Source organism: Labrus bergylta, chromosome 9 (assembly GCF_963930695.1).
Source record: "Labrus bergylta chromosome 9, fLabBer1.1, whole genome shotgun sequence".
Lineage (NCBI taxonomy): Eukaryota > Metazoa > Chordata > Actinopteri > Labriformes > Labridae > Labrus > Labrus bergylta.
Genome location: NC_089203.1, coordinates 28,074,219 through 28,094,514, shown reverse-complemented (window position 1 = coordinate 28,094,514; position 20,296 = coordinate 28,074,219). Strand labels below are relative to the sequence as shown.

Below are 20,296 nucleotides of genomic sequence, written 5' to 3'. Positions count from 1 at the left end.
TGCACAATACGCATATCAAGGAGAAATCAACCTGAAAGAGAAAAATGCAAATTGATTTGTTCTGGGTAATTATAAAAGTTGTTGGACTGGCATAATGTTAAAGAAATGTTCAGGAGAGAAAAAAAACAAAACCCTGAACGTTCCTTCGTGGTCCATTTAACCCTTGAACGGCTAAATTATAATCCCTGACAATCTGTATATCGCCAGTATCATCTTCACTTTCCCGTCTGATAAGAGTTATGGCCGTTTCACATGTGGGTCATGGATTGTGGTGAAAACGCTAAAGGACCCGGAGAATCTGTTAATGGGTCATTACATTTTAACAGCTGAACAGAGTAGACGGGGGAATATGCACACAGCTGACAGGCCTCAATTAATTGTGAATACCAGCTGATCGATGCTGACAGCCACTTAAATCTCACCGTCATTCATCATTTTTTATGCCGTTTTAACACCGAGCTGTTTCTACCTGTGAACGGGAAAGTGTCTGTTTAAAAGCCAAAGAGCACATTATCATCCCTGTGGAGGGAATCATTGATCCAGAGATCGTCGTGTTCATTGGGTCCAGTCAGAAATTAACAGGATATAATGTGAAAAGATCTTTAACATGCAGACACTGTATTGGTTCAGCCTCAGTAGTTACCCAATATGCTCGTCCATGACCTATTTTAGAATCGTATTAGTTGGTTGACATTTCCTAAATTGTTGGATTTTGTGGCCTGACAGAATTTGGGGGTTGGCTGTCTTGCATTTTGAAAAGTTCTGAGATTGGATTTCCCACCTTACTGGGGGAGCACTTTTCAATTTATGGATAAGGCTGTGTTTGTGATACAAATGAAAACCGAACCTGGCTGAAAACAGACAAATATTAATGTCCTTATTGGTCCAGCCATCTGTGGCTGCGCTGTGCTATTTTCTGTCTCCAGCTTTCTGTCGAACAATTACTCGAACTGTCAAAGAAGAAGTTGGAGCGAAACTTGTTTAAGTCGAGTGTGAGCACGTTGGATGATGCTGCAAACTGAGGCGTGAGATAAAGAAAATGACAAAAGAAAAGTGTCTTTCAAGCTTAAGGCATGTCAAAGATAACACTTTATTTAATCTATAAATACGCTTGTTTTTTTTTTTTTACAGGCATTGTTTAAATTACATTGTCAACAGCCTGACAGCTTTGGAGTCTATTCAGCATTAACAATGGGCTTTGGGACAATTCACTGCAGACATGAGTAGGCATATAAGTCACAGGGAACAATATTCGATGTAGCAAAAGAAAGGGCGGGGGAATGCAAATCAATTCAGGGGGGGGTAAGACGCTGTGAGAGCAGAGGTGCAGGTGTGCAAGTGTGTGTATGTGCAGATGTCAGTGTTGGAAAGAGTGTGAGTAGATAAAAGAATGAAGAAAATGGAGGGGAAGTAAGATGAGTAGATTCGCAGATGAATCAATTGGGGGTTAAGTGTCTTGCCCAAGAACACATTGGACATGTTACTGCAGGAGCTGGGGATCAAACCCTCGACCTTCCTGGTTGAGAGACGACCGACTCTACCAACTGAGCCACAGCTGCCCCATGTCCTCTTGGTTGCAAAAGGATAATCATAATAAAAATTACATAGTTATTTCACTATAAATCCTGTTTTTCATCTCTAAACTACAACTATTATCAATATTCTCAAATTCTAATTGGTTTTAGGGGAAGAAAAGGACGTTTTGCATTGTGGCTCTTGCAAAAGTATATACATATATATGTTTTAATGTGGCTCTTGAGTTGGGTAAGGCTGAGTAGCACTGTCTATAGACTGAATGAACACAGATTTGAACCATCTTCTCATCTAATGGTTAAGTAACTTGAGGTCTTAACTTCCATGTCAAACCTACTAAATGTGCTTCATGTGATTTATCTGTGTCATAGATTAGTAAAATTCAAATCAAAGGCGGATCTGTGACACGTTACAGAATGGGTCTTGATCTTAATCTGTCAGACCTATTTAACTTATTTGACTTAAGGAAAAGTGATTTTTAAAATGTACAGCACAGTTCCAACATGAACAAGCCATCTGTCAAACACTGTTGAATTTGTTTTGCTTTTGGGATGCATTCAGTAATCGTTCCTGTGATGACAGATCAATGAGTGTTGAGCACACGCTGTGACGGATCGCTAACCTGCCTGAGAGCTTAAAGGTCAAGGGTGCATTTATTCTGCAATCAAAAATATGACTTTCACCAACAGAGAGAAATGTTTTCATGTTTGATCAATTAATAATCAGACGTTGTTTGGCGTCGCTGTGATGTGAACACAGCTGGGCTGTTTCTTTGGCAGACACAGAAATGCTCTCAGCCAAAATGACAGCTGCTGTTTGTCATTTGTACCGATGATTAATGCATTAAAGATTCTCCCTGCCTCCGCACAGCGGGGGATGTGTTCAAATAAAGATGCACTTCACAATTTATCATCCACAGCTTCATGTCAATGTCTCCAGGAAATAAAGAAATGAGTGGGTCCCAGCCCTTTGCTCTGCGGTTCAGTTCCTTAAGGGCAAATTCATGAACAGGAAACAGATCATTGAACGCTGCGCAGTAAAAGATATATAACACAGGAATTCTTGTTCACCCTTCCTCCAGTGCAAAAAACATCGAATCAACAGCTCGCTCGGCTTGTTTTGCCAAAAGGCAGTCTGGCAGAGTACTGACGATGTGGGAAGAAATAAGAAATAAGAGCTTATTTCTGCTGACGCGTCGACTCTCCTGACTGTAAGTCGATGGTTTTAATGAATGACGGCCCCCAGAAGTTCCTGCCTGCCTTCGAGTTGCTGCTGAGGGAATCCCCAGTCATTAAACAATCCTGGGAAGTCGCTGAATATATGTCCACTCCTCAACACACTGCTCATGTTGCTAAATTGACTAATCAACGGCGCTCTCCTGCCAGCAGACGAACGACCGAGCGGGTACCGGATCAAAAAAAATAAATCAGAGCCACAAGGCAGTAGTTAATTTTAAACTTTTCCAAATATTTCTGGTATAAACAACAGTCGAAGTTATAAAAAAAAACATCCAGGCTCTGTGTGTACTTCAGCTGTTCACTGGTACACCAACTGGCAGATATACAGAGGACTTCTTCACAACACTGGCACCAGGCCATGAGTTTGTGACAAGACTACAAGGGACGCCAACCGAGTCTCAGCGTGATTCTTCCATCTGCTCTCGGTAAAATGTAGTAAATCAAATTATTAATGAAGTCCAAGTCCTTCTGTACCAAGAAAAAAGGGTGATGAAGAAGGACAAGATCTGAAAAAAGTAAGCTAATATTTATATGTGATTTTTCACACTTATATGTAGAAATCAAGTATATCCTCTGAAAATAACTCTGTGAGTCATGACTGTCTACAATGGGTGTAACACCCGAGTCCCACTGTCTGTGATGCTTTCAGAGTCCTATCTTCACTTTGTTTACATCGCCCGGACGGCCGGCTGACTCCTCCCCTCGAGTATAAAAGTTGTTTAATTGAGGGACTAGAGAAAAGAAGAATAACATACTGTACTCACTGCTTAACTGTGTTTCTAGATCACGCTCATTTCAGGTAAATTTACATGCAGTGTGAAGATACCAGCATAATAAAGATCGCTAGCGTTAGCATGCTAACACAACAATGCACCGCGAGTTGTTTTGGTTTCATGCTGGTGCTCAAGGGCGACATCTGCTGGATCAAAAAATCACATATAAAGCCTTTAAGGTCTCAATATTCACCATTTCCTAGCTGCTTATTAGCATGCTAATTACTAGCATACTGGTTTATTAAGTGCTTATTAGTACCTCATACATCACCAAAGTCTAAAGGTAATAGGTTATAACTTAAAGAGTTTGCCCTCCTTATTACTGCAGATTGATTGTAAGTTAGGAAGTTGTTCAACATGAATTATGTTCTTATGCTTTGATTAGTCTGGTCCTTATAAATTAAAAGTAAGCAAAGCATGTTGAGATCAGAATTCATGTTCAACAATTTCCTGACTTACTATCAATAAGCAGTGATTAGGAGGTGAAACTCTTAGAAACTGACCTATGAATACTATTTTGTTTTTCTGAAATAAGACTCATGATAAACATAGAGTGTATGAAACATGGTCACCATTTGGCTTTTGAAGCCGAAGGATGTCAGTCACCAAAATGGAAACACTATCTCCACCTCACTTCAGTCGAGGAACAGGCAAAGAGGTGGAGCCGACCCTATTGGCTAACAGCTACAATGCACACACACCTGTCAATCAACTCTGCCACGCCCCTAATGATGCAAACATCACTTATCACTTTTCATCTCAGGGGATTTATCAGGCGCACTTTCCAGTTTTTCCATCGCTGCAACATCTGTTGGTTTGACCTGATAACTGCTCTCATATCTGGCAAACCGAGGGGCGTCTAAAACGACTGTGTGGGGGGGTCGCCTTAAAAGCGCCTACCTTCTCTGGTCCAAACAAATCCAGAGCATTCAGGAGCAGAATCTAAAGTTAGAAGGAGGACATACTGGCTGCTGCATTGTTGTCAGAGAAGCCAGCACTTCAACATATCATGTTTCCTTAATGTCTGATCAGATAGTAAGCTCACTTCATTTCAGTCAGTAGATATCTTACAGATTGGAAAGGAAAATTGTCTTTTATGATTTTAACTATTAGCTGCCCAGTTACAGATGACGTAAAGTAGTGCAATCAGTGACTGAGGATCTCATCCACAGTGGTATTTTAAAAGGCCTGCTCAAAGATTTGGAGCGACACAAAGACAAAGCATTTTAACATTTGAAGGACAAGAAGAAGAACTGAGGCACCACACAACACGTTTGCTACCTTTGCTATGTGAAGGTATTTGTTCAGGTATCGTGTTTCACATTTCAGCCGTCTAAACATTAAACAAGAAGACGAGGAAGCCGCAGAAACATACCGTGAGCTAATTTTAAAAGCATCAAAATGATGAGCAACCTGTAGGTAAAGACTGCAATTTTCTAACACAACATCGCAAAAGAAGAAAATGTGGCCACACTTTCCTGCAATCTTCCTCACAGGTCCCAAAGGATCTAATTACAGCTGTGCCAGCATCCCCCGACCAATACACAAACACAAACACACACACACATACACACACACGCTGGCCTGCCTCCCCCTCCTCTCCAGGAGACCGTTAACATCCTCAAATCCTCCAGACCTCCTGCGTGTCTCTGGCCTCTCCATGACATTAGTCAAGCGTTTGGGACCAGCTTTTCTCAGTCCACCGTAAGCCTGACTCTGACATCGCTCATGATTTATAAAATCTACAGCCGTGCGTTTCAGCTCACTCTGCATTCAGTGTGTGCGTTTGCTCTATGATGAACCGAAATGATAAAAGATGGAAAGGTGCCAACTGTCTTCATGTGGCCAACGTGTTCAAAGCTTTGTGCAGGATTGATTTTTATCTTGGTGAAAGAAAATGAAAAAAAAGTAATCAGACTTTTAATGTTCTAATGCCTTGTGTCGTTGTAGAGGAAACACAAAGAGTCTGGGGACGTTTGCGTCAGAGCCGAGGAGGCAGATGGAGAAAATGTCAGCTGCCTCAAACTTAAGAGCTGAGGTGTTTTTATTTTTTATTTCAAATGGACTGTGTGTATGACTAAAGGGAGGAACATATGCAACCTGCATGGTGTTTCAAATGAGGCAGAGCTGATGTCAAGCTGAATCCACCTCTCGCTCCAAATGATGGTCTCAGCATTCTGGATGCTTAAGAACATAATAACACAACCTATACCCTATTGTAAGTGACATAGCTGCTTTAAGCAATGTCCTTCAACACTGTGCACACTGTTTTAAGGAAAATATCAACATTTTAATACCTGGACTCACTTCCTAATATCTACTAAAAGAACAAACAGGTTTTGGATTTCCCTGCTCAGGCTGTAACGGCTGCAACATAATCTTAGGGAGCAATGCACCAAACACTACGTTGCTATAGAAATGAGGGGACAGACAGACAGGACTGGACTTCATGCACTGCACTTAACTTGTTTTTTATTTTTTATTTTTTATACACAACACCTCACCCACCCAATTATCTTACAAATAATAAATACTTTGTCTTCACTCTCGCGGCGCTCTTTCTCAAGTGATCTATCTTACCATGTAAGAGTGGGGTTTGAAACCGAATTGACCAGCAGTCAAAGGTTTCAATTATCTTTTTTCAAATTGAGACCAAAGTTAACAATTAAAGAATCACACACAGATAATAAAGATTAACGGATGGATGCACATGTGCCCAGCTCTGTTCATTATACTGATGTTTCTCCAACCTTTTAATTAAGATTGTTTTTTATTGCAATATTTGTTTTTATGTTTCATATCCCTGCTGGCCAAATAACAAGGCTAATGTTTAAATAATTAGACAGTCATCAAAGGTTGCTATAAAGTCAGATATGAAGAGTCGACTCCACAGCAAAAGGGAAAAGGGTTTATTTTCTTCATCATGTTCAATCTCTCTCTCTCTCAAAAAAAAGAAACCCTCCATGCTAGCGTTACCAGACATTGCTCACCCTCCAACACCATTACTGTAGTATTGAGCTCAGCAGACAAAAAGTGGATAAAACACCAGTGGGGTTGGATTTTAAATTGCAAATCAATTTGCATTAGGCGCATTCTTGGATCACACCGGACCTACCTGATGTGGTTAATGATGAGGCTGGAGGCAGGGATGAAGAAGTCGTCCACTCGGTCGAAGCGTCTGCCGATGGGCTGCGTGTGCACCGTGTGGTGGGAGACTCTTACGCTGGCCTGATTGATCACCTGGTGAATGCCAGCAGAGGGAAGAGGTGGGTGTTAAACACGGGCGGGATGAATACACTCTACTCCTCATTTAAGTTTATCACTCATACTTATCTGTAGCTTGAAACCAGGAGGGAGGGATACCTGTGATTTTTACTCGTATTATTCCATAAAGCAGGATACACTGGACTAAATCACTAAATAAGAACGCTATCTTTTTTTATCTCAGCTTTAGGTGCATCGATTGGGAAAACAACCCCTCCAGTTTTTGTTTTTTTTGCCTTCTTGCTGAGATGTTGGAGCTTCACAGTGGGAGGTGATGTGTGCTGCTGTCACTGGGTGTTGAAAAATAAAGAGTGGTGCATGCATGAGAGCAGGCAGACATGCGCTCGTGTGTAGGCTGGGTTTTTTGCTTTGATTGTGCCTCAATGCACAAAAAAATTTGCCTCACGAGAAACCTCGCATTATGAGTTTCTGTGCAGGTGATGACAGGAAGGATTATTTAAAGCTACACGGGAAAATCACCTCGAGCTGACTCAGGAAGCTTCTCAGAGGACAGATAAATAAATACATTATTATTACGTCTCTGTTGTTTCTGTCTGTTGCCGTGAGGTTGAAGTCTGTGTCACAGTCACAATGCAGTCCGGTCATTACAACTTGTTGCTGCTGAAAGTGACCGTGAAAGACCGACTTCCATTCATCAACGTTAACCATGAAGGAACTCTAATGCTTTTCAATGTCCTGCCAAACAAACATTTTCAGACTATGTTTAAAGAAGATATGATTCCTTGTAGTTCAAATATAATGGGGGGGTGACTGCATTTTTGGATGGATACATTCATTTATTTTACTTTTAAATTAATCTGACTAAAAACATGAAGAATCCGCCATTTATCATCTTATTCAGTGTTTTTATTTTAATTCAAATCAGCCAGAGGTTTGAGCCAAAACACTAGAAAAAGTCTCACTTTCCAAATCCACACACCACGCTGTAAGTGACTTTTAATTGCCCCTCATCAGAGCAGACAAACACACCAACAATTAGAAAGCCGTCAGAGGCTGCAGCGATGAATGCCACGTCGATGTCATAACACGGAAAAAGAGGTGGAGGAAAAGTGTGAGAGAATTCACATTTAATGAGTTGTACAGCCTTCCCATGATAGTGACTAAAATCACATTTAGAATAAACTGTACGTGTTGCTATGGCAATGACTTTATACAACTTTACACACAGCATAAGCTATTATTAGCATAATAAGCTAAGTAGCTAATAAATAAATGACTGTCCTGATTACAAAGTTCGTTGTGAGGAAAGGCAGTCGAAATGTAAAGGTCGAGGCACTCTGATGCAGTGTAGAAGTATAGAGTCGAAACACATAGACACACATCTCTGTTTAATGAATACATGCTCAGGATTCGTTCTTATGACGCTTCCTTTTTACTAGACCCAAGTACAAGTGCAACACAAACACAAACACGCACACATTGTTTGAGGTAACGACTAAATTCAAATACTGTGCAGAGATCTGCGTCTTTGTTTGTCTCATTCTCCGTCCTTCTTCCAATTCAAAGGAATATAACAGAAATAAATCACATCGAAGTGCAACAAACAGTGAGCTGTGGCCTTACCTGAAGAGTGGGGAAGTTTTTCTCCATGTCTCCCCAGCTGAGCAGCCACACCTGGTCGTGAGATTTATCATAGTGAAGCTTCACCGGATAAGGGTCTGTGCTGACCGTCTGGAGGGACACACACACACACACACACACACACACACACACACAAAACAGAGTTTTTAAAGGACTGCTTGGGCCACAGAATCCCAATTCATGGCAATCAACTTTGAAAAAAAAGATCCCCATTTTGATGTGCAGAGGTAATGCTTTTTGGAATGTTTTCCTGCAGACTAATGCGACTTGCAGTCGACAGGAGCAAGTGTTCTCTTAACAAGGCGGATTGGAAGGTGTGTGCGAGGTGTATTTGGTGTCGAGCTGCATTTCAAATCAAGTGGTGACAGACACAATTGCTTCACCACACTGAGGTAATTGCTTTCAGTCTTTATCCATTATTTGACACCACTGCAATATTCCAGGGCAGAACAATAGACGATGTGGCATGTGACAGGAAAGCGCTCCTCATGCATTATGTCCACCTGAGTGCAGAGAGACAGGCGGCTCAAAGGGAATAAGGAACGCACCATGGGAGAAGAAGAATGCGTGCAGCAGCTGCCTACACCTTCAACAGCAGCAAAAAGAAAAAGCAATCATCTTTTCTCTCAGAAAATTATTGCAACTATGCGTTCCCCTACAAACCTCTCTGACTGCAGCTTACCTCTTACATATCTGTTGTGCTTTATAGCCCCTAATAGTGTTGTTTACCGTGGTAAAATATATATTGTTTCACCGAGAGCGCAAACAGCTCCTGAGAGGTTTTATTGCAAATAAGACAGGGGGGGTATCTGTTGAATCCTAACTAATCTCCGCTCATGTAGTCAGGAGAGAAAACAGGTGTTCAGGGTTGTTTTTTGTTTTTTTTTCCATCTTGACTAACAACTTCTTCCTAGCCGTGGTAGATTATCCAGATCCTCATCCAATATGCTCGCATCAACGCTAGCGCCGGCTGTGAATCCGTCAGAGATCAAGCGAGGAAAACATCACAGCAGCTTCAAACATTTATCCCTGTTTACTTTGCGATTAATTGGTTTTAACAAGCCGAATACAATCTGCTGAAAAAAGTCTTCAGCGAGGGTTTAATTGGTTACACATTTAAAAAATACAATTCGTTCATTATTATAACTTTATGCATGTCGATCATTTTAATGATTCAATCAGAATATTGAAAGCGGGGGAACTTAAAACGGCAGAACTCGAGTCTGTTTTACTATTCAAGAGGAGCGACAGGTTCAGGTGGTTAATTAACAACTTCTAATTTAATGCAATGAAGCTAAACCTCCAGGCGACTGAATAATGAGCTTGTGAGAGTCTCTAGGACACCAACCTGCTTACCGGCATCCCTGAGAGGCTCACGAGTTGTAAACAGCCATCAGGGTGTCCAAAACATCTACAGGGATCTTGGATTAACCTGACACGACCAAAAAACCCACTGATGATTTAACTTCAATGCTGCAGACTGGAAATGAGCTGAATGTTGTCACTCACACGTGCCGCCTTGCCAAAAATAAACGGTGCTGCAAAAAGTGGCAGAGTGAGTGATCTGTAAGGTAAACGGCATGGGGCTGGTTGCCATGTTACAATTTCTATGAATGGGGTTGCAGAAGGTTACAGTCTCCATGAAGAGGTGGGTCACAGGGGTTATTTGGCACAACACATCAGTGTGGCAGTTAAGTGTAGGTCTTGACTGCTGCAGTGTGTATGAAACAGGTTGGGGTCAGAGGTGAGCAGATGAGCTAAAGGTGAGAAAAAACGGATCTGAAAGCTGAATAAGCTGCACTTGAGATGGTCAGAGTAAGAGGGGAGGGCAGGGGGGATACACACTGCAAAGGCTGAAGCCAAGCAACACAAAAGACATTTTATCGGGCTTTCACACTTGCAGGAAGCTCCTGATATTTCCAGGAGGAGCGGTATATGTGTGAACGCAAACAGCCACATTTTTCACTTGGACTCCACCCGGAATCTTTCCTGCCAGTCCCCCTTAATACTTTTGTGTGCGAGTGATCCTATGTGAGTACACAGCAGGATATTATCAGGGGAATCCACTCGAGCCAATGGGAGAGGGGAGGGATGTTTATATACTGTGACTGCTGTTCCAAGATTCATAGAGTGTATGAACGCGACCGCTACGATCTCCATGCACGTAATTAAACAGCTGCATGAAGTTTTCTGTTCTCCAGTGTGTTGTTCTCCGCTCTTTTGTTTTTACACATTGTGATTCTGCAGACGCACACATTACATTGACTTAAAGGGATACTTCACCCATTTGCATTAATCTTTGTGTCATTAGAAACCTGGTAGTATTTTTGAATGGTCGTGCATCCCGCCCTCATTTTCCCCTGAGATGGGAATTCTTTGTATTTCTGAGTCTGAAAAGGAGCTTCCAGTGACACAAAAATCGTAATTTTGCGTCACTGGAAGCTGTTGCGGTTAGCGGGGTGAAACTACAACGCTAGTTCCTCTGAAGCTACAGACCGATCACAGATCAGTGGGTGGGACCTCACTCCCAGAATCGAAACTTAACGCCCGCCATATTGCTTGGAAGCTATGCTAACAGGCTCATACCATCTATATAATATTCTCATCATAGCATCGTGTAGCCGTCTGGGTTGCTCCGTCCCCTATTTCCATGTCGTTTTTTTTTACGTCTCATCTAACCTCAGGAGATTCCCCACCCAGTCACCAGCTGTGATGTTCTTATGTGAACAGCCAGGTCAGGAGAATCTCCTTAGCAGGAGTGCATAATGTGAAAATGGCTTTACATATCTTTTTTGGATGAGTTTGAATGCACCCAGACCTTGTTATCAAATCTAATATGGTTTAGCGTTACACATCTGCAACTGATTAAAACTGTGCAAATGAATTATGATGTGAACCCAGCTTTCTGTAGCTGCGCAGAAACAGGTTCTGAGTGGCAGCCTGATTAATTTTCACATCCTGTAGCTGCAAACTGAAACTGAGACGAGCATGACAAGTTAAGAAATGTTGATTAAATTTGTCTGACACATTTGAATAACAGGAGAAAACTTATGCACACTTCTTAGTTTGACATCTTATTTTTCCAAACACTGCAGGTCCTGAAGACGACCTGATAAGAAGTTGATTCCCTTATATTATGACATGATATTCATTAAGATTCCCCAACTGACATCGATGTGACACAATCAGTTGTTCTTCTCGAGATATGTCATCATTTTGTTGCTGGATGGCTAAACAGACTCCTTTTAAAAGTCAGGTATTCCTTCTACCTGACAGCAGCTTGAAGGGAACAATATACAAGGAAATGAGTTACATCTGATATAATCTATTGTTGTTGGTGTGCTGTTTAAGCTGGTAAAACATGAGGACCTATGTTGTTCTTTACGGCAAGATAAAATACAAATTGGATCCAGCGTTTCAGTTTGATATTTCTTTATGTTGTAGTATAGATTTTGCAGGATTTGCCAAACAAAAACATAACCGAAGCATGTTGTGATCTAAGGCCCCATGTCCACCTAGCGCTTCCATCTTATTTTTATTTTATTTAATGAGCAGAGAGTGATTGCAGCAGCAGATGTGAGTGCGGCCGCTCCGAGCACTTTAAGTTGAAGATCTTTCAACTTTTCAGAAAGGTACTGTTTACGTAACCGACGCGCTTTTCAAAATGTAAGATATTCACCGTATTTTTGCCTCCTACGGTTTGAGTATTGTACCCACATCGTCTCACAGTGGAGCACAAGGATCATTCCACTCCAGCTATATGGGGCTGTTTGATGTCTAATTTCACAAATATATGTCTCTTTTCTCCAAATAATGAATGACTCATCCTCTCATCGTATAAATATCACCTTATTAATACCCTTAATGCAGCTCTGAAATCCACTTGTGATTCAAATCAATCTCCTTAATGTTCATGAAGAAATCCCCTTGAAGTATAAAAGAAACCAGTGGATCAATGTTTTGAGAATTTCATTGGCTACAAGAGATGTCAGTCATCGGCATAGTTGTGTGGAATTGGCCGTCAGAACAGGGGGAGGGGCCTCTTTTCAACAAGGGCTCTCTCATTGGCTGCTATATGCTGCTATCTCATGTCATGAAAAGGTCAGTGGAAGAGCAGAGTTTTTTTTTCCAGTTCCTTGAATCTTTATGGATGTAACATGTTTGGGTTAAATCTTTTACTGGATTGAAAGAGGACATATTATCCCCCTTCTCCACCTTTTCAAACAGTCCCCTGTGTTCTAAATGAAACATCTGTGCTGTGCTTTGGTCAAAATATAACATGAATCAAGCACCAGAGGAGGTTTGTGACCCTGTATAAACCAGCTCTCTCAGAACGCTCCGTTTTGGTGTGTGTGTCTCTTTAAATGCAATGAGCCCCCCCCCCCCCCCCTCAGGCGCAAAAGTTTTGCTCTAGACTTGGAGTGGAGTCCATGGGTGGAGATACCAGGGGAGAGGAGGGGATTTTTTTTTTTTTTTTTACCAGAATCCCACTGTGACATCACAGGGAGAGCACATTTGAAACAGAGCATTTTTCTCTGTGTTGTAAGACTTATGCAGACCACAAACAAAGGACTGGATGGGTTTATTTCACATGTTGTGAGTCAGTAGACACTCAGGTTACCCAAATAAATGTTCAACAACACTGTGGAAGTGGATTTTTTACAATACGTCCACTTTAATGGGGGAGACTCAGTTTGGTGGATTATTATGATCGGGAGTGTTCAGTAAATCTTTAAATGGTAAATTAAAAGACGCTGTTTGTTTGTTTGTTTGTTTGACCCACACACACGCTGGGCTGTCATTGTGATGTCACATTAATGCAGATATAATGAGTTAGAAAAACAATGTCCTGTCACAGAATAAATTGTTATTCCAAGATAAGAAGACAAATTGTTTACTGAGAATGTGGATCAATAAGCGCAAAAAACAACAAAACTTTTGACTGTCAGTCGACTATAGGAAAATCTGACTATGTAAATTCTTATTCGAGGACAGGCCTACATCCAACCAGCCGTACGTGCAGCCTCCTGTCTGTTTCTGAAGCGCAACAAGGCTGCTATCTGCACACACCCTGCACTTATTCTGGTGTCACAGACGTACCTCTACATTATTAATCAAGTCGAGTATTTCAAGTCAGTTTGCACCAGATGTTTCCCCGAGAAAGTCTGCAGAAAGTTCTCATGCAGTTTTGGTGAAAGTGGAGAGCTTCTAGTCCAATGCTCTCACATAATTGAGTTTCTGGATGAAGGACGATGTATTGTATCAAACAGCACCCAGAGTGGAAGGGGACGATTTAATGAAAAAAAAAAAAAAAGTCTCCTTCATTCAACAAAATCGATCAGAGAAAATACCCATGTGAAGAAATGATTTATCGAGGGTTTTAGTGAAAAAAACTATGTGGGAACATTTTTTTTTTTCTTCCCCCCGGTACAACAGTTTGACAACACAAGACGAAGAGCAGGAGGAGAAACCGCTCTCTCTCCTCTGACAACCTTGAGTTTGTCTTTCTGGCAACAGATGGAGGAAAGATTTCCAGTTCGCCGAGGAGAACTTTTATGACTGTACAAAATCTGAGAGATTATTTATTTCCCCCACCTTGCTCTGTGTAAAATTAAACCTCCCATCCCAGAACATATTGTTGTTGTGCTGCTGGCAAATTGGACATGAACCTGTTTTTTTCCAATTTAGCCTGAAGCCTACCTGGACGGCCTTCTGAGACTGGATGTCGACTATGAGCACTCGGTCCAAGGTCGGCTGTGTCACATAAATAAACTTGTCCTTGACGTTGACCGCTGATGACCACACACACCTCTGCACCTCCTCTCCCGGCGAGGTGGGGCACACCTCCTCCTAGAGGAAAAAAAATAAAACACACATTCACTGTTTACTAATGATTTTTCATATCACAGGAAAAATAAAACATGTCATTAAAAATCAATTAACTTCATCCAGTTGTTAGCCTGTGTTGTTTACTCCTTAAGCTCTTATCACCTAGGCTGATGTGAGTCGCGCTATCTTGGCAAACGTGGCGAGATAAATGAGCTTTGCAAGGTCCTGAAAAAATCTCTCTAATCGCTCCTATTTGTCCACACATAATCCCGCAGAACAAAGCCTGCAGATGCTGTGTGGCTGTTCCGCTTCCAGACTTGGCTTCTCTCCCCTTCCTCCCCGGCCAACAGAAATCTCCACCAGCCTCCCCTCTCTCTCTCTCTCTCTCTCTCTCTCTCTCTCTCTCTCTCTCTCTCTCTCTCTCTCTCTCTCGAGTTTTACCTCCCCTTCTCGCCCCCCCTTTCACCAGCCGTCCAAACCTCCGAGCTCTGCCCAGTCATCTGTTCCAAACTTGGAGGGACGATTTAGGGAGCTGCAGCAGAGCCGGGGAAGGATGAATGAAGGGCTTTCGGCATGGCAGGATGAACTCTTCTCCCATATTTACAACTGCAGAGGAAAGCACCTGACAGGCAGCGTCCCACAGGTCAACTCCTCTCACTTAAAGGTTTTTTTTTTTTTTTTTTTTAAATGTATGAACTTCAGTGAACTCTTGTCAGCGAGGAGGGGGAGGTGCAGCATCCCTGACAGAATTGATCTCATCTTGAGTTCAGCCACCCCGACTCCTCCTGTCCCTTTTGTATTTCATCCCCGCACACAAAGAAGGTTAATTTGGGCAGAGAATAAAAATCTTGTGAAAATGTTGTTTAAGGATGCAGAGAGATAAAACAGCGACACTGCTCCGGCTTTTTTTTTTTTTTTGGCTTCTTAGTTGTTTTATTCTTTGAAGCTGTTATATAATTTGTTGTCCAGTTGTAGCACCATCTGTCTGTTGTTTAGATCCAAAAACATGTTCGGGGAAAGAAAGTTTCTAATGCCTCCTCTTTGGTGAAGTAATCATTGAGTCATCAGAGGTGAACCCTGCGGGACCCCTGCAGACCCACTCTGAGGTCATTTTGTGCTACAGGGCTGTAAATAATCCCACTTGTTACACCTCTAGGAGGTGAGAAATCGAACATTTGATGCCCGGCAGAGGGTGTGAATGGAGGCGGCTGTAACCCTTCCAATGTTTATGTGTTGCATATGTCGGTACGTACGTGGGCGCATTGCATGTATACGATTTCTGGACTTTATCTGACTTTGTCTTAAGACTGCAGATGTGCTTTTTTAGCCCCCTTTGTTATGGAAATGTACACGCATGCATCCAATAAAACCCCTTACTGCATAGGACATTATGCAGCATTGGAATTGTGCCAGAAACACTACAGTACAATATGATACTGTATCTCTTCAGAGGGAGGTGTAAAAAATATACGACAGCAAAATAAAACTTTAAAGGGAATTGTACTCGTTTCACTCCTGAATGTTGCTGGTGACATTTAAAGAGCTATGTGGAGATATATGGAGGCTCTGATATCCCCCCGCCCCCCAGTTAAGCCACTGTGTGATTTGTAGTGCTAATATATGTGTGACACATCATCAGGCATCTGTGGGGATGGAAAAAAAACCCAGCAGCAGACAGTGAATCTGCAACATCCAAAGTGTCAAATAGAGGGAAAAAAGCAACATCTACTTCTATTTCTCAAGGTGTTTTTCTTTTTCCAAGGTCTCACTCCAAACTGCGACAAACTCCTCAAGTTGTAGATAAGTGGAACCTCATCATGTAACATTTTGATAAACTGAATCACTGCGCATTAAAGGAAAGTACATCTCCTACACATAGGGCTCATTTTCTTTCATATTTTCACCCTGATGTTTTCAATAAAGTGCAGTTAAGTCTAACTAGATCCCCCCCGCTTACATCCAGAAGTTGAATTTCCTGCCGTGTGTCTATACAAACATGTTGATCATCTGAGATCCTCTCTGAATTACTAAAAGCTCAGAAAATGCTCCTGGTGATGGAAAGTGAAGTGAAAAATGGAGACGAAGTGCAAATGAGCTGTTGATTATCATGTGCCAAAGTCCCTTCAGGCAAAGAAGAAAACAACACGGAAATATGCAGCCGCTTGTTTACAAGTGGTATCTTGATGTTTTTTTTTTTTAAATCTAGTTTTATTATTTTTTAAATGAACACAAATTATTCTGTATTGTAATCCCCCCCCCCCCCCTCCCCCTTGAAAATAAGGAGCCCTACGGTCATAGTAAATTGCAAGCACAACTTCTCATCTGAGCTGCAGACGGAGCCCCAAGAAAAAAGACACTTCCTGACTTTTCGACATCTGGGTACAACAGCTTTTCTTTCTGTTTTACAGTCAAACACTCTATATGGTAGTTCAGCAAAATGGATTGGCTATAAAATTACCATAAACTAATCAATCAAGGCATCCTCTGCGATGGAGAAAACATGTGGGGATTGGCCTCATGTGTTCACACGGCGATCCCCCCCCTAGTGACAGTGCTAGAGCTGGCATCACAGCATTGCACAGCAGTGATTGATATCCTAATACACACACAGCTCTCAGAGGAACCCTTGGCTGATTGTTGTGCATTCATAGCATCGCTTCATGTGTAACAGCCATCCAATAAGCACGGGGCTCACAGATGAAAAAAAAAACATCTCAGAGGAGGGCAACACATGTAAAGCTAACAGGTAGAAATCAGTGACATGCTTTGAATGTTTTGCTGCTCGGGAGCTTCGGTGATAAACGGTGATCTGAGGGGGATGGGGGATGGGTGGCGGGGGAGGAGGGTGGACGTTAAGGGTCCGCTGAGAGGTCAAACCTCTGCTGCTGCATTTGGTCTGTCAGTGAACTCAATAAAAGGGAGTGATCCAACACTGTGAGGTGGCCATGAGTCCACCCTGTGTGTGTTATATCTCCAACTCTGCAGAGCGTCTAGGAACGTTTAAGCATCTCTTTAAGGCATCGTTTTAGAAGAGCGCACAACTCCACTGTTTTGTTTTAGCCTGACAGTGATGACATTTCCATTGTTAACAGGCAATGTTTTTTACAATACAAAAAAGAGAGAAGAAGTTCAGATTAAGCCACCGTACAGCCAGATATTTCCCCCAGGAGTCAGTGAGAAAACCAAAGACGAAGCTAAAAGAGGAGTGGATATTGGACCAAGAATAATAATGCAGACATAAACACGACTCCAAGTGAATGCTAATGTCCCTGCATAGGCTGAATGTTTAAAAAGGCGACTGCTATACAAACACGTCTGCCATAACACTTTGGTAATGTGATACGTCTTTGTGTGTCTCGCCTTATACGTCGACCATTTCAGGACTAAAAAACAAACAGACAGATAAAGTGATGCAGATTGTAAGAGCAGCTCTCACTGGCCTATTACATACTTCATCGTCTTTTCATAGTATTGTTTACAGTTTTCAAGTCGGCCATTCCTTTATTTTACTTTCTTTTTTTTCCGATGCAATGAAACTCATATAACTATAACAACAGCATTGTATGTTATTTCAAATCTAAAAAACCTTAATTTAACTTAAACAGTAAAATTGAATTGAGCTTCTTTATCGCGTTTCTAGTCTTCTGACTCGTGTTGTAGTACTCAAAATCGGTCTGGGTGTCAAGACCGGTCTAGAGAGCACTTTCTGAAGGTCTTTTTGAAGGTCTCGGCCTCACCTTGTGATCAAAATCATTTTTACTTAGCCTTGGTCTCAGACTGGGTGGACTAGATCAAGACCGGTCAAGACCACCACTGATGGGCTATTTTTCCACATCATAACTGTGATTAGAAGGAAAAGGCCTCGTTCTAAAACCTTCCCGGTGTTACGGTCTAAGTGAGTGACACACTCGCTGTAGACAAGATGATGATTTTTTTTATAGATTTTTATGGTCTTGGTCTTAACTCGGTCTTGGAGCACTCTGGTCTCGGGTATGTCTTGGTCTCGTTAAGTGTGATCTTGACTACAACACTACTTCTGACTACTCAAAAGTGCTTTTACACCGCAGGTCACACCTACACATTCACACACTGATGGTAGAGGCTGCTGGGTAAAGTGACCATCAGTGTTAACTTATCACATTCATACACATTCATACGCCACCGCCGAAGCAGAGGGAGCAACTTGCCCAAGGACAGATCGGATGTGTGGCTGCAGGAGGTGGGGATCGAACCCTGACCTTGTGATCGAGAGACAACGACTCTACTCTTCAATAAAAACTGTCCATATTACATGAATAGCAAATGTTCACCATGATAGGTTGTTTTATATACACACCTCAAATACACTTGGATTTTACTAAGAAAAATATACCACCAACTTCTCTGCACAAGTACCTCACATAAACTGTTCTCATAGATTTGACAAAGAATATAAAAAGAAAACAGAAACGTTTTTCCTTTTGGATCAGGCACAATCACAATGAATGACTTCACCATTAATCATGTAGTTGTTCCAGGCAGGACATAAAAAATCAGGGTGCAAATCATATCCATGCATGGTGGCATGCTCGTTAGAGGCTTTGTGTGAATTTACAAGTGTGACAGCAAATCCCCTTCTTGAGCACGACAGTGAAGCTGCTTGGCTGCATGTGAATAAGACTCCCGGCCAAATCCCTGCAGCGCAAACTTTATTGACTGCTAATGATTGATTGGAGTAGCTGTTACTAGGTCAGCCAACAGGACGCGTCAAGTGTTGTTTGTCAGGCCTGGTGAATAATAAATGACATGCGTCACACGCTACCACATTATTCTATTTAGAAACTCTAACACCCCTCGTATTAACCCACAGGAGTTCAGCCTGCAAACTTTGAATCATAAATGTTTTAGTGTTTATTGCTTTGGGCTTGAAAATGTACAGCTCATGATTAATGGCACACGGTCAAACAGTCACTTTAAGCACAGTAGAAATCATGTCAAACAACAACATGGCAATGAAACAATGACAAACTGAGACGTTTTTATCAGACCTGGGAATGAAAGTACACTGAGAAGGAAGCGGTCTCTCTAAAATGCTGGCTAAGTTTGCAGAGACAGTCGGAGGACCAAATGGATGCATTTAAAGGAGATCTATTCTGCTGGTCCATATTTAAAGACATACATATAATGTTGTGGTGATGGATGTCCGTTGTTGTTGCTAGTTCTGCTTTATTTCCTTGTTAAAGTCTTTATATGCAATTTATCACACTTAAATATAATATAAATCAAGTATATCCTCTGAAAATAACTCTGTGAGTCATGACTGTCTACAATGGGTGTAACACCCGAGTCCCACTGTCTGTGATGTTTTCAGAGTTTTCAGAGTCCTATCTTCAGTTTGTTTACATCACCAGGACGGCCGGCTGACTCCTCCCCTCGTGTATAAAAGTTGTTTAATTGAGGGACTAGAGAAAAGAAGAATAACATACTGTACTCACTGATTAACTGTGTTTCTAGATCACGCTCATTTCAGGTAAATTTACATGCAGTGTGAAGATACCAGCATAATAAAGATCGCTAGCATTAGCATGCTAACACAACAATGCAGCGCCAGTTGTTTTGGTTTCATGCTGGAGCTCAAGGGCGACATCTGCTGGATCAAAAAAATATAAAGCATATAAACCTTTAATTGTTTAGCACCAATACACCAAGTCAAATGTCAAAACGTCAAAATGTACTTGGCAATAAACCACGATTCTGATTCTGATTCTGATAAACCTTGGCAACGTTTATCAAAACACAAGATACACAGTTGTTGGTGGAATCCTTAGGACGTGGTTTCCTGCTGACATTGCGAGAGCTTTGAGAGACTCGGCCTAAACCTGATGTCAGAATCTGTCGACCTATCAGAGCAAAGGATGGAGTACAAAAGTTGTAGGACACGCCCACCCTGGCAGAACTTTCAAGGACACGCCCACTCGTAAGCGCTGGCACAAATGTGTTGTGTAATGTTGTCCAATCAGACATTCATTACAATACTTTTATAATACTTTAAAATCAGCTGTTCTTAAAAACTCCTCT

At 41.7% G+C, this 20,296-nt stretch overlaps 1 protein-coding gene across 2 annotated transcripts in view; it reads right to left on the bottom strand.

The window, feature by feature from the left end:
* The window catches only part of fstl5 (follistatin-like 5), a 211,458-nt gene that overhangs the window by 3,589 nt on the left and 187,573 nt on the right, over positions 1-20,296 (bottom strand). For both annotated transcript variants that reach the window (XM_020648482.3, XM_029280169.2), the window contains 3 exons: positions 14,111-14,260; positions 8,393-8,500; positions 6,660-6,784 (listed from right to left, as the gene is read on the bottom strand). In XM_020648482.3, the coding sequence (XP_020504138.1) occupies positions 6,660-6,784; positions 8,393-8,500; positions 14,111-14,260 (383 nt within the window). The remainder of the gene's footprint in view (positions 1-6,659; positions 6,785-8,392; positions 8,501-14,110; positions 14,261-20,296) is intronic.